The 24,149-nt window shown below is 44.2% G+C and overlaps 2 protein-coding genes across 7 annotated transcripts; one reads left to right on the top strand and one right to left on the bottom strand.

Annotated features, from left to right (window-relative positions):
- The first annotated feature begins 1,697 nt into the window (after positions 1–1,697).
- Positions 1,698–8,835, top strand: spata2l (spermatogenesis associated 2-like). 5 transcript variants are annotated; one of them, XM_088939202.1, is made up of 4 exons: positions 1,698–1,960; positions 3,853–4,129; positions 4,331–4,649; positions 5,271–8,835. In XM_088939202.1, the coding sequence occupies exons 3-4, from the start codon at positions 4,332–4,334 to the stop codon at positions 6,891–6,893; spliced, it is 1,941 nt and encodes a 646-aa protein (XP_088795328.1). In that variant the 5' UTR covers positions 1,698–1,960; positions 3,853–4,129; position 4,331; the 3' UTR covers positions 6,894–8,835. The 5 variants fall into 5 exon arrangements, with proteins under 5 accessions (XP_088795328.1, XP_088795326.1, XP_088795330.1 ...); XM_088939200.1 differs by having other exon boundaries at positions 3,853–4,649; XM_088939204.1 differs by having other exon boundaries at positions 3,853–4,640.
- A 1,192-nt stretch (positions 8,836–10,027) lies between these two features.
- On the bottom strand, positions 10,028–21,994 carry cdk10 (cyclin dependent kinase 10). 2 transcript variants are annotated; one of them, XM_088939135.1, is made up of 15 exons: positions 21,765–21,994; positions 20,923–21,051; positions 19,848–19,920; positions 19,171–19,242; positions 18,556–18,658; positions 17,307–17,388; positions 16,856–16,923; positions 16,287–16,339; positions 15,706–15,775; positions 14,600–14,659; positions 14,398–14,521; positions 13,262–13,401; positions 12,260–12,312; positions 11,785–11,900; positions 10,028–11,533 (listed from the first exon to the last, which is right to left on the bottom strand). In XM_088939135.1, the coding sequence occupies exons 2-14, from the start codon at positions 21,007–21,009 to the stop codon at positions 11,806–11,808; spliced, it is 1,080 nt and encodes a 359-aa protein (XP_088795261.1). In that variant the 5' UTR covers positions 21,010–21,051; positions 21,765–21,994; the 3' UTR covers positions 10,028–11,533; positions 11,785–11,805. The 2 variants fall into 2 exon arrangements, with proteins under 2 accessions (XP_088795261.1, XP_088795260.1); XM_088939134.1 differs by having other exon boundaries at positions 21,597–21,973.
- Between the last annotated feature and the right edge of the window lie 2,155 nt (positions 21,995–24,149).

Genomic DNA, 24,149 nt, shown 5'->3' on the forward strand with positions numbered 1-24,149 from the left:
TTCTCAGAAACGTGAAAACCATGAGGACTGAAGGATTAAAAAGAAAATCCAAGAAAGTATGATGCTTCTTTTCTACTTTTGATTTCACATTTATTACAATGCATTCATCTTTTTTTATTTCAATTGCAATTAAAACATAAAGTCATTATATTTTCATAAGGTAAAGGCACATTACATTCTTTGCAGTCCCAGACCTGCACATAAAGAAATTTAGATTACAGGGCATGAACATTTAAGCATCTGGATTTTAATACAAGCATGAGAAACTCATCAGTACTCAGGAACTGTTTTCCCTCTCTGTATCTGGTACATTTTAAGCCCTTACACCGCCCTCTTGCGTTTTTTTGTAGAACGATTTAAGCCCCACGATCAGTTTGCCTTGTAAAAGGGCGCCATCTTCAGTATATTGCGGGAAAAACTACCGGTGAATGTATTATCCAATTTGGTATTTTCACAAGACTTTAAAACCAAAACAATCTGTGCATTTTATGTTACATTTTATCATGAAGGACAACTACAGTGCATTCTTATTATGTTAGAGTCTAGTTTAAATGAGCAGATTATGTAGTAAATGCCCAGGCAGAGGCAGAGACCCCACTGGATCTGGACAGTACCCCTGAGACCCCACTGGATGTGGACAGTAACTCTCAGACCCCACTGGATCTGGACAGTAGCTCTCAGACCCCACTGGATGTGGACAGTAACTCTCAGACCCCTCTGGATCTGGACAGTAGCTCTCAGACCCCACTGGATGTGGACAGTAACTCTCAGACCCCACTGGATCTGCACAGTAGCTCTCAGACCCCACTGGATCTGGACAGTAGCCCCGAGACCCCACCATATAGTATTGACTAATCTGTGCAGGTGACAAAGGAAGGGAGAAGAAAAACAGGTATTTATAAACCCGGAGCACTTGCATCAATGTACTTGTTGGTTATATTGAAGTGGATACACTAGCAACACCGCATGCAAATAAACACAGGCACAGTAACGCTCACTCACTGGTCAGATTGATATCACTGCCCAGTTGCAATGCAAAAGAGTCAGTCCAGGGAAGAGCCCGTTCCAGCTGTGCCACTGGTCAAGAGCCCCAGAGCAGACTGACGGAGCTGTACAAGCACTCAGGCAGCCGGGCAATCCCACATCCACTCTTCATTCCCTCCAGCAGGCCTTTCACAGGAGCCCTACAAAGATCACAACACAGTGAAGAATGATGCCCGCCTCCATAGTCTCACTCCTGCTTGGCATTCTGATTGAGAAGTATGAGAGGGGAATTGTCCAAAAAAACACAATGGCTATGCAGCTCAGTCCTTGAGATGAGTTTGCCATTAGGTGCTGTTAGCAACTGAGGCAGGGCTCCAGGTCCCTTGGGAACCCTGGGGGAAGAGTTTCTCAGATATCGATACCGTTGGCCTGGAGCAGAAATACCTTGGATACTCTATTACTAATTGGGAACATTATTGCTTTACATTACACGACATTACATTATTGACAGACATCAGATTGAATTTGTGTTGACATAGAAAGTCCTTGTTGGGTGAGGTTGGTTAGACGGACATCCCCCACGCCTGTCTAGGGGCTCCATAGCTGGGAAGGTGATTGAACCCCGTTTTTATCGCCCCTTTAAATAAAACGCAGCCGCCCTACTCAAGCCCTAGCGCTCGGTGCGTCCTGACGTCACAGGCCGCGCAGGGAAGGAGAGGAGGAAGTGGAGGCAGGCGAGCTGTGTCAAAACTTTCAAGGGATCGGCTGAAGTTTCGAAACAACAGCAAAAAAAAGTAATATTAAACCGATCCCAAGTGAAAAATTCGCGCAGAAAAATAACCAGAAGGCACCAGAATCTGAGAAGCGTTACAGCAAGGGCAAGATTGTGCCAAATTTCGAGCCAACGGGGTCAAAAACGTTGTTTTAATCTGGGTAAATACAAGAAACGCAAATACAACACACAAAAATACGGGAGGTAAGGTTTTGATTTTCTAACTTTTAAAGACATGTTTTTCTAAGCTATATGTAGAAATGCGTTTGAACTGAGCGTGTTGATATGTAAAGACTTTAAGATATACATTATGACGAACATGTTTTTAGTTATAATGCCGATCACGAGTCTGGTCTTCGTAATTCTCTGGGAATTATTAATTCAATTAATGACCGTGGCATTGTCACGTTGTGCAGTAGCGGTTTAATCACAGCCTATAATTTAATTTATTTTAGTTTGTTTCTTGCTTCGTAGTTTCGATTTCACCCGAATGGCTTCCTTTTACACGCGACCCTATTTACAATGTAGCGTCAGACCTGCTGTGATTGAACTCGAGGTCTTAGATGAGAGACTTTAATTCATCTTCTCAGTTTTTCACAACGCTGGCGAGTAACCCGCGTGTAAATGCACACATTCACAGTGCGGAGGACGGTTTTGTATGCCTCTGGCCTCCGAGTCGAAATGGGAATTTGAAGTTTTCTGCAGCCCTGAGCGTTGTTGTGCGTCAGGGACGTCTGCAGAATGTGTAAGACTCGTTCCACTCATTAGTCTCTCCAGTGGCAGACTGGCAGAGCCACAGACGGGTCCCTCATCAATCACATGTGAGTGAGATTAGATTACTGAGATTTATATACAGAGTTCTTTAGACAGCATTCTTATGGCTGATGTGCTCCTGGCTAGTCGTCTCTTTTCAGCCTGTCTGTGTTGTGAGAACTGTGCCCAGCGTTCTGGTTGTGCAGACAATTAATTACACATTCCTAGCAGTTTTCGCTCTTTGGACACAACCTGGTGAGTGTAATTTTAAAATGAGTCCAACACATACGTGTCCTTCAGGTTGAGGCATCACCCTCTGTATACAGTATGAGGCATGACCACCTGTACGGTTTAGTCGCTGAGTTTGGACATCATGGGACATCCCATGATAACAAACTGATTGCTTTTTCAAAATGGGCTAAATGTTTTTATTAATGCATATTTATTGTGTGAAGTCAACAGCTCAATGTTTAAGAATGTGCGCTTGTAATTACAGTTTCGTACTTATTGCTGTAGTAAGATTTCACAGAGAGGACATAAAACAAGTTTGTAGACTTAACACCCCTGTCTTTAGACAAACCTCAAATGAACTTTCAGTACAGTACATAGTAGTCGTGTAGGTATTTTTAAAAATATTTTTTTTTTATTTTTGACACTCCCAGCCCTAAGGAACAAGGCACCTCCTCCAAACACATAAGGATTCTGCTATCAAAGATCGCTGATTTTGAGAGGATTCAGTGTTATTGGATGTTCTGGGAAGTTTTGCTATTGTAAAAGTCTCAGCCTGAAAGAATGTGTTTAAAAACACATATCCTGGATTTTCACATGACATGGAGCACATGCAAAAGCTACTGTATACAGCAGCACAAGGAAACAAGCCTAAGTCAAAGGTTATTAATGTCTATGCGGTTGTTTATTGCTAGCTTCTGGTTGTTTCAGAAAAGATCTTGAGGATTTTCGAGTGCTTTTTATTCTGTCCTGAGCTGTTATTGAGGCAACTAAATCAATTATTAACTTCACTGGTCCACATTGCTGTTAATTCTTTATCCACTCAGGATTTTAAAACTACCAGGTCTGCAGCTCTTCAGGACCAGCAGATAAACTCATCGACGCAGGCCAAGACAAGCTAAATCGCTAAAATCCAGGTCTCCCATCAAAATCCGTTGTTTCCTGGGAACAGTTCCAGTTTCCTTTGTAACTGCCAGTCAGGTTGGACTGACGTCTAGCTCCAAAATCTCGGCTACAAAGCAAGAAACATGAAGCTTTAAAGCTGTTAAATTTTAGTGCAAATTATCTTTCGTTCACTGTAGTTGTTCATTTTGTTTATTGTGCTCATTGAATAGGTATTTTGGGTCTGGTCCAGCCATTTGAACAAGGAGGCCTGGGCTCAACGTGGGCAGGCTCAGATAGGCCTTGACTCATACCAGCTTAACAGAGGGAAGTCAGGCATGAGGAGCTGAACCACAGCCCAGCAGTTTTCCGTCTTCAGCGTGGGGAAGGAATGTGACAGTAGTACCTTGATTTGTTTTGACTTTGTAGAGCCTGCAACACAGATCTTTGCTTCTTTTTTTTTTTTGTCGTGCAATCTGAACGTCCGAATTTGACCATTTGCATTTCTAGGTAATAGCTAGAAAAAAAAAACCCCGTCTTGCTCCAACCTTTTTAAAGCTCGCTACATGGCCTTCAGGGCGGTTCCTCTCCGGACCAGAAGGGGCAAATTAAAGGCAGTGACACAATGCACATTGACAGAGGGAGCTCCCTGCGTCCTCAGTCCTTACCTGCCGGGAGTGAAGGCCTCTGACCAGCGCTGTCTGTCTGCAGGATGAGTGGTGCTGGCAGGAAGGATCTCTGTGAGACGTACCGCAAGTCCCTGGAGGCCCGCGTGCAGGAGGGCAGGGCTGATCTGGTGTGCCGGGACACCTCGCTGGTGGACGCTGTCGAAGGGCTCCTTCGGAGAGGTGGCCAGGAAGTGCACAGCTCCCTGCAGAACGATGCCTTCCAGGTCATTGGCGCCGCCCTGCAGACAGCACCCAGCCTGCAGAGGGGCCTGGAGAGACTCGTTAAGGGCTTTGAAGTGCTGGAGCTGGCTGCTATCAACCTCTTTTTGTGTCCTTGGAGGCAGGAGTTCAAGGTGATAAAGGTATGCGAAGCTCAAGCTGAGCCTGCTACTGCCTAAAGCCAAGTCATTGCCTAAAGTAGTGCAAACTCAGGCTGTCTCCTTTAACCGTACACACTCACTTAATTGCAAGACACATCACATCCATCCGTCACCGTCCAGAATTTTCTCAGATCTCTTTTTGAGAACTGCTGGAGTTTGTATTCAAATTCCCCACAATCCCACCTGAAAATCATCCTTTAGAAAATTGGGCTGGAGACAGTTTGTGGAATGTTCAGTTAGTCTTAACTCCATATTCTGTATGGGAGGGTTATTAATACAGTGACAGGAATTAAAATCACAATGGATAAAAACTGAAACCAGCAGCACCCGTCGCACTTTTAATGCCTCTCAGTATACTTTTGGCCAGTTTCAAGGGAAACTGGTAAATGAATTCAGTTGTGTGGCAAGACCAGGCATTAATCATTGAAAGCTTTTTAACGTATCTGTGGTATTATATTGTTTCTTCATTAATACAGTTTAAACTCTTCAAACCTTAAACAGATTGAACAGCCTTTTCGACTGAAGTATTAGCCATTGCCCGAAATAGAAATGTGTTCCCTTCCCGAGTGATTTTGTTGCAGCTGATACTCTTCTGCTCTGTAGACGTTTTCAGGAGTGTACACGCATTACCTGAAGCCCGCCTTCCCCGAGCAGACCCTTCTGGAGCTCTTCCAGAAGCTGGGCTACTGGCTGCGGGACAGGCACCAGCTGGAGATGGGCCGCCAGCCGCACGCGGAGGCCCTGCTGCAGCTGGCCTGCGGCTTCTTCGCCGCCCGCTGCGAGAGCGCCCTCCTGCTGGCGGCGGCCAGGCAGCTGGAGGAGGCACGCCTGAGCGCCGGCGACCTGCTGCAGGAGAGGCAGCGCTGCAGCAGCCTGGAGGAGGTGGTGGGGAACCTCAAGAGGAAGACGGAGGCCCTGGCGAAACGAGATGAGAGCGACTGGAAGACCGGAGGCAGGTCTGAGCCCAAGCCCGAGCTTGATCTCTATACTGAAGATGGGCATCTCCCCAATGGAGGGGATCAGCAGCAGGCGATCAGTAAGGAGAAACCTTACCAGAGCGCCAAGAGCACAACGCCTAGGTCTGCAGATGGAAGCCACTCACGGGAAGGGGCCTATAGGTCCAGCTTGAAGTTCGAGGTCCAGAAGACCTCCCGAAAGGAGCAGGGGCACAAGACCAGAGAAATATCACTGGAGCACGAAGCAGGAAGCTGCCCCGCTGCAAGCAAGGGGGAGCGATACAGTGACGGCAAAGGACAAGATTCTCAGAGCTTCACTCTGTGCGGTTGCAGCAAGAGCTCTGACGGGGTGTATTTTTTTAAATGCCACGTGTGCAAGGTTTTTCACTGCTGTGATTGTCACGTTTTAGAAGAGTGCAGAACCAAAAGGCACGAGTTAGGTTTCGCCACCGACGCTGAGACCACAGTCATCCAACAAGAGCTTTTAAAATTGAAGTTGGATGAGAAGTCGAGCCCCCCATCTGACACGCATCATCTGGCGTGTGGCGCCTCCAGCCCGCCTTCTGGGATCTGTCCCCCTGAGTCCTGGCAGGAGAGCGATAAGAAGAGTCTGCAGATGAATCTCCGTGGTTCTGCTGATGAAGATCAAAACTGGGAAAAACATTTCTGCCTCAAGGAGAAGTTTCACAGTCTCTGCATCTGTGAATCTTGCCATACTATCCATGACAGCTCCTGCAACACGTGCCTCAAACAACATCATGAATTGCACATTGTGAATGACAGAACTAAACAAGAAGAGTGGTTGAGAAAGCTGGATGCCAAGCAATGGGAAAACCATAGCTGTGTATCCAGTTCTGGTCACATTAGGTTCATGTGTGAAACATGTCACCTCTCTCATGACATTTTGTGCAGAGAAACCAAAACCTGCACTAGTAAAAGTCATAAAATATTTTATTTACCAGATCAGACTAAGCTGAAGGAAATGACTGAAAAAGAGCAGCGGTATCACATGCATCAATGTATTACTGCCAACCCACAAATGGCTTGCCAAACATGTTTTGAGCTTCACGGTTTCTCGTGCGCTAAGTTAGAAACCTGTAGACGGCAGCACATGGTGAGACAGTTAGGCAAGTGCACAGCTTCAGAAAAATGCTGCAATCCAGCTTATATTATATGCATGAGCTGCTGTGCTGTGTTCTGCAGAAACTGTTGGTTCAGATACCCGATAAATTGTACTTGTGGTCATCCATTTGGAATAACTGAGGTTTAAAGGTTTGAATGTTTGTCCTCTTCAGAAAGGCCAAAAACATATTTTGGCCTAGGATAAAATCAGTAAACTAGCTACAGAAGTATTTGCACTACTGCTTCTTATGTACTGTAAACAAACTCTATACTCCAAAAAGCACAATTTTAATTTGGCTTACTTACAATCAGCAACACACTCAAAAGAAATAAAAAATGCTTATACTGTAAATTTCTCATCCTAATTTTCTATCTGGAATAAAGCTAAATCAGGCATTCACACCACCACAGTCATAGTGAATGAGTGTGGGCATTAGCTGTGTTTGGGGCTCTGGACTCACAAATGGAAGATTGTGGGTTCAAATCCTGTAGCAGCAGTGTGTGTTGTATGCTGCTGTACCCTTGAACAATGTACCTCACACATATAGCTCCAACAAGATGCCCTGCTATATAAATGGCTAAAAAATGTATGTTGGTATGGATAATAGCCAAGGAAAGAAATAACAAAAATAATCCTAATCAGAGACTTGGAACACTCCAGTTTGCTCTGCATCCACTCTAAAAGGAATCTGCTTTTCTTGCAACGAGATTTTTGCAAAATCTTTTTTTTAAATCAGCCATTTACTGGCAAATCCTAAAACACGGGTATGGCATAGGTGCGGTGGAGGCTGTGGAAATCTCAGAACTTGTTCCTGGGACTCAGTCCTTTGGTCCACTGCTGAGAGATCTGTTGGACAGAGGCCGGACCCGCGTCTCTGACTCCTGAGAACACTGCAAGCTGCGTCGCGCCAGCTGCAGGAACACCCATCCAACTGTTTGCACGCTGGAAAATTGCCAGAACTGGCTAACATCACAGCGCATCAGTAGAAAATCAGAATAATTTCTACAAGTACCAGTTTGCAGCCTGCAGGATAAAACGAAAAGGGAGTTTTGTAGACTGTTGGTCTAGACCAGTGGTTCTCAATCCAGGTCTTGGTGACTGACACACCTTCTGGGTTTTGTTCCAGCCGATCTCTCAGTTGCCCAATCGGACCCTTGACTAGCTTAATAACAGGATTGGAACAAGATTAATTTGAACTGCTTGTTTCCAGCTCTTACACAAGTTGAAGCTTTAACTGCTGTATTTTGTAAGTGAAATAAAATCCCAAACTTGTGACTAGAAGCAAAACACACATTTTCAGCTGAAGCAACTTTTTAGATCAATTAAGGCTTCAGTTATCTGAAGGTTAATTGAAGGTGGGCTGGAATGAAAACCAGCTGGTGTGTGGGTCACCATGACCAGGCCTGGGAATCACTGGTCTAGACTGGGGCTCCAGTTGAGAGACAACCTGGAAAAAAGGGTCAGGTTCTATTGTAAGACGTCAGTGAATACTTAGACCTTTTGCTGTGCAGGACAGGAGTACCAAGGAAACAAGTTTTGTGGTCATCAGCAAAAGGCCAGTGTTCTATCTTGCATGAAAAACAACTTTTGAATCTTGTAGGTTAGCTCAAGCATCCTCAGCTGCTGGAATGAGAGGGATGTCTGTGTGACAAGTCCTGCTGCCTTAATTAAAACTGTTGAACTCAGATCTCAAAGGCCAGGAGTGACATTTTGCTCCACACTGGCAAAACATGGCTGTTAAAACTGCTTGATAGGTTATTTTGATAGGTTTTATTGATGAGTTGTTTTAATAATGATTTTTTTTTGTCTTGTGGATTTCATATTATAAATACATCTAATTGAATTGGTGCATCTTGGAAACATGGATTTTTGACAATAGACCATACTTAAAAATAATTTCTCACGCTATGCACTTTATCCTAACAATTATGTGTAGAAAGGTTTCAAAACTTGTTTACTGTAAGCCAGCTGCTGGAGATCACTGGAGAAAGTGAAATATCTGTATTGTCAACACTGGTTTATGCACAGAACCATGTTTTGTTATACCAAAAGCTAAGGAAGAATAAACTCCACTTCAGTACTGCTTTTATTTGTTGTCTGGCACCTTTTTTCTTGTTTGTGAAGGCTTTTTTTTATTTCTATCTGTTGTGACTGCTTCTGTAGGCAGTCTTAAGAGTGGATTACAAGTGCACAATATTTATGTTTCATGCCAAGAAAGGTTTCATTGTTTCTAGTTCCTTGAAATAAAGTAATAGAAATACAGCCTTCTTTGTTTGGGAAGTCTAAATTGAGCAAACCTCAGCTTGGATAAAGACTGCCATCTGACCCTGGGCTATTTGAATTGGATTCCCTTCTCAAAGCAAAGTGCCATGTTAAAAAGTTCAATATATGCATTTAGTGCTACTGCATTAAAATAATGTAAGTTGTTACACAAACACCTGTTCACTGGGCTTTGTGCTTCATGTGGAGCGGTGGTCTCCAGCTGTAGGCCTGCAGAGCTCTTTTACCGTGAAAGGTGTGCTTTCTAAAGTAGCAAGGTGGACAGTGTTGCTGACTCACAGACCTTGGGTAATGGGTTTGGTTCCTGCCTTTTGTTTGAGTGTGTGCGCTTACTGGGTTTTCTCTTGGTGTTAATGTGTGCCTAAGCAGTCACTGTGTGTACTCTGTGATTTGTAAATTAAGAGATTCAGATGATTGCTGCAATCATTACCTTTCTCGTAATAGATGCATCCCTAGTCTAAAATCGCAACCAACTGTTACCAGTTAAGTAGGTGACTTCTTACCTGAATATCATCAAGCACTCAAGACAAATGTTTCCTTTGATTTTCAAATTAATTGAGCAATAACTTTCAAGTGTCCCCAGTCATTAGAAAGAGGTGATTTAGGCTGGATACAAGGGGTACTGGATTGGGGCTCTATGGAACCACAGATGTAGGGTCTGCTGCAAAACAGCTGATTCACACTGCTCATGTGGAAATGGTGTCAGAAAATGAGATCAAGAGAACCAAATACCATGTATTTCCTGCATGGCCACACTCAGTCCAAACCAGTTAATGGCTAATGAAATAACTTTGGTTATTATCAGCTTCTTGCACTGAAAAGAATTGCTTGAATACGATCAATCTTGAAGCCGGTGTCTAAAGTCCGAAAAGGTATTGGAAATCCAGCTCTGCAGGGTAATATGACAGTGAGATAACGCTGTGGCAAGAACAGAGTTCAGGCTTTCACAGCTTTTAAGTACAGTTTCTGAAGCTAAAAATTTACAAGAGCAAATATGGGAATGCCAAACAAAAATACTTTTATGTAAATTTTTTACAACATAGTGTACATGCAGCTTACTCTACATTGCAGTAAGCAGTCTTCAAAGTCACGTCACCCCATGACTGTGAAAACCAAATCCCAGGCATGCAAGTGAAACAAGACTCACTTAGTATCAACTGACTGCATCTCCTATGTCAAATTCAAGCTTCTAAAATAATAAAAAAAACAGGCCCGTTAGCGTTTCCCTGCATCTAAAATATATATACATATCTCGGATATTTTTCCAGTTGTACAGTGTAATTCATGAGGAGTTTTACACTTAACACAAGCAGAATTTTGCACAGCTCCCTAACTGCCAGAAAGACAAGTTTGCTTCCACTGTGGACACCAATCTCTGGCCTCAATTTGTTATCTGATCCAAGGAACTTGAATGATATTTCGGCAGCAGCTGTGCACGTAGAAGAGTATAGCTGCTAGACGCGTGCACTCGCTCTCCAAAATATCAGGGTCTCTCCCCCCCCCACACTGAGAGATCCTGAGAGAAATGAGAACAGGGCTGACTGGAACACGGCCTGGATTCCACAAGGATGTGAAGTATTTTCAGCCCAATCCCATCCCATTCTTCTAACAGCATCATGCATAAAGGCGTGTGGGATTTTTACTACAGTCACTGGATTAAAATGCAGTTATAAAAGTCTACTGCACACCTCTTGGGAAAATCACACTGACTGCTACAGTTCATGTAACTGATCCCCGGTTACTGAACATTTTGTTCAGTATCCAGGCTGCTGTATGATTTTTGATAATCACACGATTTAATATCCATATGGGGATTCTATTTCACAGTAAAGCTAATGCATATGTCCATCTCGGAGCTGCAGTGCTGAAGCTGGTCTCCATTCTGTAGGGGCAGCTACTCCAGAAGTGCAAGACTGCCCCCTGCGGGGGACAGCATACCCCCAGAAAGCACCTGTACCCCCCCGTCTATCTGGACCTCCCTGGGTGAAGCACATGCACAGCGATTCAAGATGAACGGCTGCATGCAGGATTCGAACCTGCAACCCCGCTGCGTTTACCCAGCACTAAATACTAGCCCTGCACTACCCTCGCATGTCACATGCACGGAAAACTAAATCCATTTCCAACTCATTCAACTGTGACATGTTCCTCAGGTAAAAAACAAACAAAATCCAAGTGTGTACATTAACTGGTTCTCCAGCAATAGTTCTCAATTGTCTCCCATCTCAGACATTTAAGAGAAAATGTAAAGTCACGTTCTTCTTCATTATCGGAAATTCGGACAAGTTGAGAACCCCCGCGGGAAAGTTCATGCTGCTCCGCTCCCAGGTGATGTGAAGATATGGAAGATCCATTTCATCCATTGTACAGCCCATCAAATTAAGATCGGCACACTCAGTGCTGCCTGATGCAGGCAGGCTCCCGAGCAGTCCAGGTGGTTGCAGGTTTTGTCCGAGCTGCAAAGTGCAAAGTGCACCCCCCGAATCCCGGCTGGCCCTCCATTTCACCTGGGCAGGAGAGAAAATGGACACACAGCCGCGCTGTACAGGTCAGGGTGTACGTGAAGCTCTGCAGGTCTCCGTGCAGGCCTAAGAGACAGGGATCTATGACTTTTGCCTAACAAGGCTGCTCGTGCCAATGTGTGTTTAAAAGATGGAAAATAATACCAGCCCACCTCCATGAGCCCGAGTGTGACCTGCCTGGCCTGTAAAAGAAAAGGGGGCCCCTGATGCAATGTTGCGGCTCGTGCGGGCCCTACCTGGCGGGGCTCCTGACGGACTCACACCTTGCTGCGCTTGGACTGGCTCTCGGACACGGGCGCGGCTCTCTTGTTGCGGTGATGAGGGAAGGTGGGCATGAGCTCAGGCTCGCAGGCTGCAGAGAGACAGGGGGTGTAGAAGCCTGTCAGCCATGCAAGAAACACTTAACACTGCATAAATACACAGAAAGGGAGGAAGATATTAAGAAAATGTTTGGGGGAAGGATTTTCAGTCCTGGCTGTCCCTCTGATTTTCATTCCAAGTAGAATTTTCATTGTGTGGGTTAACAGAACTTTTTAATTCAACTATGTCTTTAATTACAGCTCTTTCCAACTGTTTTCTGAATCACCCTGCTTTCACAGCATTGTTGCCAAGACAGCGAGCAAGTGCTGCTTAACCCACCGGTCCCCCTCAGGGGTCCATACACTATTTTTTATTTTTTACCTGATCTAGATCACTCCCTCGGTTACTTACGCAACGGCTTCTCTTTGAAGTAGGAGCTGTCCAGGCAGTCCTTAGCTGTAGCCCTGGAAGGAGAAGAGCCCTGTAAAACTCCCAGGCTGTGATATGAGGGGGGCAGCCTAAAGAGACAACTGGAGGCCACTGCACAAAGGCAAGTCGACCGCCCAGGTACCCTAGCCTCCTTCCTGACTGCACCAGCGATACAAAGATACACGTGAAGGAGGAAATACAGGTATGCAAATCCCCAAATCACAGTGTGCGTCGACACTTCTGAATGTCTCCCCAATAGAATATACGATAGGAATTCATAATACCTCATAGCTCTGTAAAACCATAAAAAGCTAAATATACAGACCTAAAACTGAGTCACACATTGAAATTGGATTTGATTGAAAGAAGTCTCCCCGGGACTTTTGCTCAACAGTAGGAAACTAACTACAGGGCTTCATCACAATCATTCTGCAGTACTTTCAATTTTCCTTCCACACTTCCTATTCTGATCCTGACGTGTTTTGAACTTTTTTGTTCAATTACTTGTTGGCTTTTCAGGAAAAACAAAGCCTATTACATGGTACCATACACAATAATGGCCACCTGTGCACAATCGTCATGGTGTGACCGACTTGGTAGCTAAACAAACTGTATGAATCCAGCAATAATATAAAAACAGGAAGAAAGGAATAGAAAAAAGGAAACCAAAGGACAAAAGAGTGTGACTGACGTTACCTACACCCGGACAGTTTCTGTTTTCTGTTGCCCTGAATGCTAGCTATTACCTTCTCTTGAGGAAGCTTTCTATCTGTCAGAGAGGACATCTTGCTGTGCAAAGGAAGTTCAAAACCAACTAATGAATTTCGTCATCTGAGATCTGGTCTGCATCAGATTTGAAAAGCTTATCAGGATATGAAAAGTGAAAGAAAACAAGGATATAAAAACGTGAACAGCCGTAGCAAAACCCTTGACATCGCAGGGTTTGTTTTCAAGAACGGCGCCCCTTGGCTGTGCTTGCTGCACCTGCGTTTGGGGTTGTACATGAAGAGGAAGTTGAGCAGACGCAGACCAGCCTCAGACAGCCAGGTGAACTTGTTCTTCAGGTTGTTGTAGGGCTGTTTCCTCAGGGTGTACTGCCCCACCAGTGGCAGCCTGGACAAGCCCTGGGACACGGAGGGGGGCGTGAGGGAGAGACACAGCAGAACAACTCAGTCAGCAACGAGACTCCATTTCTAAACCCTGGCCTCTCAGTCCCGTCTACATTTTGCTTGGACTTTCACTAAGTTACAGTAGCTTCCGTAAAAAGAAATCCCACATTTATTTTTGGAAACCTCTGTGACAGCAGGGCCAGCTCCCTCACCCAGAACATTCAGCCTGACCAGCACGAGCCCATCATTCAGCCAGGCTGAATCTCATAGCCAAACCGACTGCCGTAAAACAGGCCGATTTTACAAGCAGGACATCATCGCTACTAACTCATTTTATGAGAACTACAAAATGAATGGGGCCTGACATACATTATTTCTAAAATGCAGGTTCCAGTTTTTCATTCATCAGGATGTGGCAGAAGTAGGTTCTGCCACTCTCACAATTCTGGAACTGCTGCAAGGGTAATGAGGTCTGTGCCCACTGAGGAGACTGACATAGAGCTGGAGCAATGCATTTAGCACTGACAACCCATAGGCATCCAGCAAGTGTCAGGGGTCACTACTGCACCGCAAGAAAGAACTGGTATTCACCACTGTCTACCACACTGCACAAATCATGACTACATGCATGCACCCCAAAAACCCTGCAGCGTGGCTAACACTGGGAACACTAAGAAGACTAACTCAGCTCTGTGACAACACCAAGTCCCTAAGAATCCCCCTGTACTGTGATGTTCTATTACAAAAGCTCTCCATCACAGACTAATTATGGGTTTTTTTTGGTTCAAGAACAAGGTGTATGAACATCACCCAAGATCGGGACAAGCAAATCTGGAATGGGAAATGAACCACAAATAACTTGGGGGAGCCTTATTATTGGCTGGATTCTTCTGCAGTCACATGCGACTTCCAGCACGTGTAAAGGAAACTCCCTGGATCCTCTTACACCTCGTTACAGAACACAAGTTACTCCCCTCTTCCCGGGACTGGGGTGTTTAATGGCATGTTTACCGGCCAGATGTTTTCATTGGGTGTCCCCAGCAGCTGGACAATGAGGTCAATCTGCTGAATCTCTGAGCTCCCGGGCAGCAGAGGCTTGTGGGCCAGCAGTTCTGCCAGGATGCATCCCACAGCCCTGTGGAAAGAACCAACAAGCTCAAATACTGACCTCCAGAATATAAACCACCCACATGAAGCTAAACAAATGTCTCACCACATGTCAATAGCAGTTGTCTGTGTTTTTGTTCCCAGGAGTAGTTCAGGAGCTCTGTACCTAAAGAGGCAAGACAATCAAAAGGGTTATATTCTTCTATTCTTTATTAAAACAACATACAGGCTGTGTGCTGTAAGTGGAGAGATTCTGACAGCCCTGTATTATATTTTGGCTCAAAAATCAATAATTCCTTTCATATTCATGACACAATGATATGCTGGAGGGATTCTAAATCTATCTGGTAATTCATATTTCAGGGTATTGTGCACAGAAGTCAGCGTGAAGATCTTTTGTTATACTGTAAATGGCTTGATCAAGTTCATTCCAAGATGCTTTTACAGAAATCCAGACAAATTTGTCAATTTTGAGAAACAAGGACTTTTTCATGTTCCTTTTACACATACACAATTCCACAGGTGACCCAGGGACTTTTTTCAGATCATGTTCTCCGAAATGCATGTAAAGAAGAATGATAACCAAATCACCCTCACTCCTAGAGAGGACTGAGAAACGCAACAGTGTCCTGTGAATTCACTGGTTGCTGACACTACAGCCATCCATAGTTGAAAAGCGTTTGAGAGCGCTATATTCAAGGCGGCACAGCGGTTAGTACTGCTGCCCCGCAGTGCTGGGGCCCTGGGTTCAAGAAGCAGCTAGAAAATTGATGGATGGAATATATTCAAGTCACTTAAACTTAACAGGTGTTGCTCCAATTGGAGAACTAGGACTAGGAGAATCCACGTCCATAAAGCGGGTGTTATTCTACGTCTTAGATCAAAGGAACGAGGGGTGGGGGCTTCTTTAACAGTATCTGAGAATCTGGTAGAGCCAATGGAGAATTCAACCTAAGGAAAGATTCTTTTTTCGCTTTTCACCCTGCCCAGTCTGTGAAAGGTCTTGGCTCACTGCTACAGCGCCTGACCCATCACAGGGGCGAGCAGGGCTGTGTGCGCACCCCTCTGACATGACAATGCCACTGGCTCCTCCGAGCCTGACTGGAGGGCTGGCGCCAGCTGTAGGAAGAGAGAGTCCCCCTCTGCAGGCAGGCAGGTGACGCACTGGACCAAACCCGGGAGCAGGGCGAAGCCAGGCCGGTGGGGGCGTACCAGAGTGTCACCACTTTGGGGGTCATGGGCTTGAGGGGAACACCATAGGCTCTGGCCAGGCCGAAGTCAGCTGCAAAAAGACAAAGTGAGACTGAATTCAGAAGTGCTTTCTAAATAACGCCCAAAACATTTTGTTTCAGAAGCTCATTGGATCCCATCGTTTCCATACATTTTTTAATGACATTTTCTGCCCAATCCCACCCCATTCCTCTCACTGGATCAGCTCCAGCTGTGGTTGGGGTGAGGGCAATGGTCTGCTGGGGGATTGCTCTGGCCAGGAAAGGGGGAGAAGTCTATCTCTTGCACCTCACGCCAACCAAAAACTGCCCAGCCACTGAGAAAATCTATTATTTTGATGGGGGGGTTCCTAATATTTTGGCCAGAGATCAAATTTATTCACAATATCTTACTGGGTGATGTGAGTGGCTTACATTGTCACACCTACTGAATGCCTTAAAAACTGGGACCGGACTTTAATTAGAACAAATATCCGAAGCTTCCATGACCACTGAGACCTGGAGTTCTGCAGCCCTGCTCAGGATGATGTCCACATGATGGGGACATTAAAAGGGCCACCTCACCTATCTTTACACAGCCTTTATCTGTCATTAGTAAGTTGGACACCTTCAGATCCCTGTAAAACAAAACAACAGAAATACTCCAAATGAGAGACAAGTGGTATCAACGACTAAAGACACAATAAGACAGATTTAATCAGGTTCAATCAAAAAACTTTTTGATAGAAACGTTGCATATTCACAGTGAAGGCTGGCTGAATATCACAGGAGTAACATCTGACTGCCTTGTGCACTTTCTAGGAGTTCTGATGATGGATCACTAATAAAAACGGGATTCTGGGATTGTGAGGACAATGCAGGATCATCCTCACAATATCAAAGGTCTTGCCAAATTCAGTTGTCAATCATAGATGTTTGCATCTGTCATTGGAACATTTTACCCTGAAGCTCTTTAAATGAGATATTTTGCTTTTCTCCTATATCTAGGCTGATCAAAAACAGGCAGATACAGTTCAATGAAAACTAAACTAGGGATTAGAGGATACTCACTGTTCTCCACTTTGCTTGATCCACTTTGTGGAGCCCCAAACCAGAACCAGAACCAGAACCTGAGTCTGCTGTTCTACACTCACCTGTGCACGATGAAGTTCTCATGCAGGTAAAGCAGTCCCCTCAGGAGCTGGAGAACAATGCACTTCACCTGCGAGAGACAGGAAACGCCTTAGGAAACCGAAGCCTGCCGATTCACTCTCGCAGAAGTAACCACTTTCCACAAAGCACATCACATCAATGGCGCCAGTCTCACAAAGCTCTTGGACAAGTGCCTGCATTCATATCAGCAGTGTAAATGAGGACAAAGTGAGTCAAAAGCCACAAACAATCAGAAACAAATCAATCTGACGCTCGTTTGAATCGATATCCCAGGACGAACCTTTGCAGTTTCGACTGGCTTGGGGAGTGAGCTGTTTGAGCCATGGCCAGTGTGATGTCAAACCCAGCTGGCTGAGGGAAAGACTCAGATCTATTAGGCCTGCGCTAACTAGGACAGTGAGCCAAGGAGCTGCTTCAGGTGAGAGGACTTACCTGTGCTTCTGAGAATGGGGACTGCATGTTCTCCAGTAGACTAGCCAGGTCTTGCTCACAGTATCCCATCACCAGAAAAATGCTAAACAATGCACACAAATGGAAGAAAAAAATTAAAACTGGTAAGTTCACAGGTACAACATTTTAAAAGTCATCCCTTTTTTGACATTACTACTTTAAACGCACAAAATACACACAAGAAGCTGTGCAGTGTCTTAAATCTGCCAAGATATTAACTCACAGGAGTCCATTTCTGAGAAACTGATGCCCTTTTTTTACACAACGGGCTGTACTGGCAGTCTGGAACAAGCCACCCTGCCATTTTGTTGAAGTTGAAACCCCTTTTTTTTTCAGGATACAGCTGGATGGCATATTTGAAGCAATTAGTTACAAGCAATCCTCTGCCCGTTTTTCCCATTAAATTAAATGGCTATGTCCACTGTCATCTCATTTATCCTTGCAGGCATGAAGCCAGTTGTCCTGGGAACACGAGAGTCTCATTTTGCCTTGGCTTGGAGGAGGCAGGTGCAGGCTCAGATCAGACAGCCCCTGGTCACACTCCAGGCTCTGTTTATAGCAGTATAATGTGACAACCTTGTTGGTTGTGCTGGCATTGATTCACAGCCTAGGGGAGCAGCTCTAGGGCAGCTCAGGTCTCCCAAGTTGGCGACTAATCAGAAGGATTGTCACAGCTCCTCCCCAGGCTCTGAGAAAGCAAAGCCCCCAGGAGTCCAGCTGGTGGAACTACTCTTCAATACTGTTACAGTACTGTTACAAGGTACAATCAGTAATGTTTTTTGGCAGTTTAACACATAATGAACCTCAATACATAAGAGATTTGCTGATTGTCACAAAGTCTATAGATATTCTCACATTATTTAACAAATAAGGGTACTGTGCCAAAGGTTATAGGCTGACATCCAGAGAGATGTCAGTCTCAATTCACTTAGCTCTCTGCTTTCCAACACATCATCAACACACATTACTCCAGGCAGAAACTATTGATAATAGCTAATTAGATGCTTTAGTTTACAGCTCAATCTATAACAAATGAATCCCTATAAATTGGATTTAAAAACATACTAATTCTTGATTTTTACTAGGTTTGGTTCATACGGTAGTTTATAAAAAATGTCAAATACCACAAGTCTATATCACAATCCATTTTTATATTCCACACCCACCCACAAGGGAATCAGACAGAAGCAACGCAACAGAAGTCTTACAGGCTTATAGCTCCCAGCCCTACCTTTCCAGGTGATTTCCCACAACCACCTCCTTAAGCTCCACTATGTTGGGGTGTCGCAGCTTCAGGAGCAGAGTTATCTCCCGCAGGCTGCTGATTGGAATTCCTTCAGGCCAGCCAGGAAAATAAAAAGACAGGAACAGACACAGAGCAAGGCTTAAAAACCATCCGTAAAGCTAAAGCGTTTCATTTCTAACTGTTCACCTGATCAATCACCACATGACTGCAAAAACAGTCCAGCATTTATTTCAGCAGAGGGCACCCTTTCTCAGTCTACTGATGATGAGGCATTACACACTGCTGTCTAATTCAACCTTGCTTGTCAGACAAACAAATATACAGGTCACAGATGTGAGCTGTCAAATGTGTCAACTTCTAAATGTCAGAAGCACATTCAGCCTTCTATGTCTGTGCTGATTGGCCTGCCTTGTGGCTTAATTGCATTTTCTAACAGACTGTTTTTGTCTTGACATAAATAGGAAGTGACACTTCTTAATTACTTCTTATCCCCTCTTGCACAGTAAAGAAAAATACATGAACATAAGATTTCTAGCAGCACTAACACTTCCAGAAGTAGTTTTTATCCATTTCTGGCCTTCAAGAAAAAATAATATTCACCATCTTTCTCTTTATCCATGCGCACCTTCTTAAGAGCGACAATCTCATTATTTTTTGTGTCCCGTGCCCGGTCTGCAAGAACAAGAACAAGAAACCTGGAAACAAGCTCCACTGCAAATGCTCATTTGCTGTTCTCCTTCTCCCACTCAAAACAGGAGAGAGAAACGGGAAACAGAAAAGCCAACATTCAACATTTTAAAATTAAAGTGTTGGCATTTCCAATTTAAATAACAGTGCCTAAGTCCTTTACTCACAAAATGTTTCCAAAGATGCCTGACTGTGACAAAGTTTTCACAAGAGGATGGTAACACTCCTGCCCATGTTTTATGAGCTACTGGCTCAGTTTAAACACAGAATCTACTTGATTATTTAATATAGCAAGAGGTTTAATTATAGCAAACTATTTATCAATAGTAGCAGGAATTAATAAAAAAAAACTATACCAGTCTGCAGAAGAGAAATAACACACTTCACTGCTGAGACCAGTAAGGATGGAGTGGTTTTCACTAACCTGACTGCACATCCCACTCTGTCTCTGATCTCTGTTTCTTCCCACTAAACTAAAGCAATTCAGTATAACATGTATTATTCAATGCATTCTTCTGCTTTCAGTATAGAAAGACTTAATATCATGCCTGGCAGAGCCATAATTAAAGTAGTGAAAATACAAAACTCACAAACGATGCCATAGGTTCCTTCACCAATCCGGTTCAGCTTCTCAAACTCCTTCACACTCCTACAGTTCCCCAGCTGAAACAATTCATGCAGATTACCTCATACTGAGCACCAAGGTATCAGCTCGCAAGTGTGCTCCGAGAACAGAAAATTCTGCCTGTTTATAGTAGTCATGCAAGACAGACAATCTGCCAAAGCAAAACAAATTCTGATCATTGTTTTATTTACTTGTAAACTGTCTGCTACAGTCTAAATAAGTGCATGTTACATTCCAATCCGAAATTTATCCACAAAGGGGATGACATCTATACAGTACAGGAGCAGATCTATAGTTTTACATTATGCAGGATCTCCAACTAGAAGCTCTGCTTTGGTTTCTCAGACACCGTTACAAATATGGCAGAGCTACCATATTCGATTTCTGGAGAATCAATGATGTGATTTCACCTCCTGTTCTGCCTCATCAATAAAGGGAATCAATAACATTTTCGTCTTTGGGTAAACTATGTGGTTCTGTGTAGGGCTCTTTATTAACATCAGCAGGTCTTTTATATTTGTTTACACATTACAAACAGTTCTAACAAAAGCGTTGTTATTAAAAGAGTAGTTCCTGGTCCGGAAGTCACATTTCTTGTTGTCTTAGCCTCTGCAGACCAATCAAAACATAAAGCTCTCCAGCTCCAGACGGCTGTCGGGGGTGCATGGAAATGAATATCAATAACATTGGGATCTACTGGGACAGATCGTCTATTGTGTCGCTGATTTAGCCAGGAGACTAAATACACAATGCACGTTACGTTTCACAACAAAGTGCATTGGCTCTGTTTTCCCTGTGTTTTCCCACCAGACAATGACGCGTGTAAGCAGATTACATACTGCATCGCGTCTTTCAGGGATCGACCGGCTGATATACTGTAAGTACATTAAGTGACAAGGGAAGGGAGCACAAAGGTATTACTTTCGGGAACACGTTCTGATAATTCGGCAAAATAGGGAAAGCCTTTTCCTAGCACTCCACGCTGCGACAGAAATCACTCCAACGCGCAAACCGGGGGTCTAGACGTGCAGTGTGTTTACCCTGTCCTGCTGCGGAACGGTGAATGTTTTCTCGTTCTTGATTGATCTCAGTTTGATGGCATCTGGCTCCGCTTCGGAGAAGTCCATGCTTGCAACGACCCAGCACTCCAGTCCAAGCTTTAATCTTTGCTGTGACGACGTAATGTAGGGAAGAAATAGCAGACATTCAATTCCCTAAGAGCTGTTTCCATCTACCGCGCCAGGGCTCGCAGCACGCATCATCACTGAGCTCACTCACTGGGTGGACAACCATGATCCAACCCTGAGTGACTTGCTTGTCCACCGCACAAGCGCACTCACCGCTTTGAGTTAGCTTGTGTCCGCGGTGCATACGGACTGAAAGCACTGTCCTGTTTATCTGGCTACTGCGATAATCCCAGTTCATTTCGGAGCGAAACGAAAAACCAGCATTGCCAGTACTGAAGCCAACCAACGTCCGCCAAGAGAGTTAACTAAACGGTTCGCGATTTTAATGATTTCAGGACGCAAAACCTTGTTTTCAAATAATAAGAAAAAACGAACTGGGTGTAAAACAGACTTTTTCAAGAAATCCCTCTTAACAAGAACTCCTCGATTTAAATATTTAAATTCAATTGAGGTCTGCAGTTGTTAAAAATAATGGCATCTTCGCGATGACATTAAAAAAAAGGCAGGACCGAAGCACATCGACCCACCTTTTCAGAGGTTAGAAGTAGGCTTGGGGTGAGCAGGTTCCCCCTGTTTGGGGACCCCCTGAACTGCTCCTGGGGACCCCACCTGAGAATGACTGTACCGTTTAAAACCGTCCCAGATTATCTTTATCCGGTTACACACTCGGTGATGGTGGCAGGTGCGTCGATTACCGGTTGGGGTTCAGTTCATCTGCGGCGGTTTGGGTGCGAAAGGACGGCCGACACCGGCGTAGAACGGCACCCCGGGCCGGGGCTCCCTCACCACAGTCCGGGGCGAGTCTGGGGGCACTTGGCGGAGGTCCTCGTTTGAGGGGGCGGTCACTATTATCGCGGGTGGGGTCGCCTTCCTCCGAGCCGGCGATTCGGTACCGCTCGGCTCTGCCGGTGCTGCTCCCTCCTGTGGTAACTGTGGTGGCTCCGGTGCTTGGAGGAGGGCGGTAATGATGACACTGTTACGATGCATGTAACGGATATGCAGATCTTCTCAAATCTAATAGAACCGTAAATGGTGAATACACCGTAAATGAACAATAAAAACGCGTAACGGGAGCCCTAAATGTCGAGACAGGTGACCGTAGGCAGCAATATACAACAAATCATTTAACCCTCAGTTGCTGATACCTGTTATTGATCCCCAAAATTTACGTTACTCATGTCTGGCTTTTAGATCAATAGTGTTTTTCTATAAGCAGTTTGTTCTCCAGTGTGTTTTCCTCAGCCAATTCACTAATGGGAAGCAAAATCACATTTGAAAACAAACGCTGCAACTCATTTAGTTACAATGCTACAGCAAACAACCTAATTCCTGAGGGGGGAGATTAAGATCTTAGATTCTTTTGTGACGACTGCATCATATGCTGATGTTAAACGTTTTGAAGCTCATCACCTCTTCTGTTTATTATAATAAGATACAATATCTCTGTAACGACAATTGCAATGTATCTACTGTGTCTACACTTAGGTGTACAATTTAACACGAATCTACCTTAAAACAGCCTGTTTCACCAACTGGAATCCCATTAGAACACTGTAAATGGATTAGTGTATATACCATATTAGGGTTTGTGACAAGTAATGCACACCCGATGAGGGATTAGAGCTACATAAAGCTTCATTCAAAAAAAAAAACTCCTTCGATTTCAACAAAGAGCTACACCACGTTAAAACAAATATGAACAGACATCACGATCGGCTGAAACGTGCCAGTATGTGTTTAAAATGAACAAGGAACCGATACCATTCCGTGCCCGTTATTAAATAACAACCGAGCAGTTACCTCTTTTGTCAACTAACTGTTAAACATTCCCTCATCTCCATTATTTATCGTAGTGGTAAAATAAAGTAAAGAATCTTTAAAGTCATTAATGATGAGTGGAAGTCCCTGTTGCTACCTCAGAGACGTAGATTTCTGACAACCTCTTTAGCCGAAGCGTGAGTAACTTTCTTGCTCCATCACTCCGTTCGACAAGCTACCTGCGGGACTGTCCCCCGAGAGATTCGATGCCAGTCCCATCTGTAGAGAAGCGCGGCGCGGTTTGAACAAACCGCTGGATCGGTTCAAAATAATGTAATTTCTCACCTGCATGTTCAGAGTGTTTGCGCAGGACAACCCCCATTAGAGATGGAAATAATCCCGAGCGCAAAAGGCTCGGCTCTGTGGCCGGCAGGGGGCGCTCACTGCGGTGGAGCCGAACCTGCAGCATCTATCAACACCCAGGTGAAAAGGAGCGTTTATGAACCAGCGGGAGTAATTCTTCAAACTTGTAGAACTTGAGAAACAGAGTTGCATGGATTCACAATACAGTAATGTCAGTGTTAAAGAAGTAGGGTATTATTTTATTAGTATTCATTTTTTTATTTGGGTATTTATGGCGTGTTCAATGTTTCTTCTGTTTTGCCAGACGATTTTAATCATTGTACCTCTTGTGCAATAATCTTACAAAATATAATTTAGTTTAATGTATTATAGGGTTGCTGCAGCACCTCCACTGGTTCCCCGTATCAGCAAATACTGTATCTGATTAGTATTAATTACTAATTAGTAAACATTAGTTCCCGCCTGCCGTTGTCTCCTCCACTCTTCTCCAGTCTGTCTTCTTTATCTCGTCTTCCCCCGTACCTTATATAATAATAAAATAATAAAATGAAGAATTATTATTATTATTATTATTAGTAGTAGTAGTAGTAGTAGTAGTAGTAATAATCTATTAATGGAACAGGTAAAGATTTATTCCATGCTGAAAGCAAAAGAGAAGAGACAACGTGTCGGCTGTAGAGCCTTTTTCAGGTATCTATTAGTGTTTACCAATAAATTCCAACAAGGGCTTGTTAACTAAATTAGGATTAATTCTTTATTTTCTCCTTAATGCAATGGAAATGTCGGCCACACAGAGTTGGGAGTGGAACTTTTTTTAACAATAATTACTACTGATAATTAATTAATAATTCCACCTCGCAATATGCCGACCTATAATCGCACAAAAAATGCACCTGGTCGCAAATCTCCGTCACGTGATCTTGACCATGGCCGCTCCTAGAATGGCTTCATTTCCCTCG

The sequence above is a fragment of the Atractosteus spatula genome, chromosome 21, assembly GCF_055471065.1.
Source record: "Atractosteus spatula isolate fAtrSpa1 chromosome 21, fAtrSpa1.hap1, whole genome shotgun sequence".
Classification (NCBI taxonomy): domain Eukaryota; kingdom Metazoa; phylum Chordata; class Actinopteri; order Semionotiformes; family Lepisosteidae; genus Atractosteus; species Atractosteus spatula.

What these genes read in the sequence shown, in the direction of transcription:
- spata2l (XM_088939200.1), top strand. Translation starts at nt 4,332, where the DNA reads ATGAGTGGTGCTGGCAGGAAGGATCTCTGTGAGACGTACCGCAAGTCC. An exon ending in AGGAGTTCAAGGTGATAAAG is followed by an intron (nt 4,650 to 5,270) that starts GTATGCGAAGCT and finishes TCTGCTCTGTAG; the next exon opens with ACGTTTTCAGGAGTGTACAC.
- cdk10 (XM_088939135.1), bottom strand. Translation starts at nt 21,009, where the DNA reads ATGGACTTCTCCGAAGCGGAGCCAGATGCCATCAAACTGAGATCAATC. An exon ending in GTGGGAAATCACCTGGAAAG is followed by an intron (nt 17,389 to 18,555) that starts GTAGGGCTGGGA and finishes TGCATTGTTTAG; the next exon opens with CATTTTTCTGGTGATGGGAT. An exon ending in GAGAACTTCATCGTGCACAG is followed by an intron (nt 16,340 to 16,855) that starts GTGAGTGTAGAA and finishes TTTGTTTTACAG; the next exon opens with GGATCTGAAGGTGTCCAACT.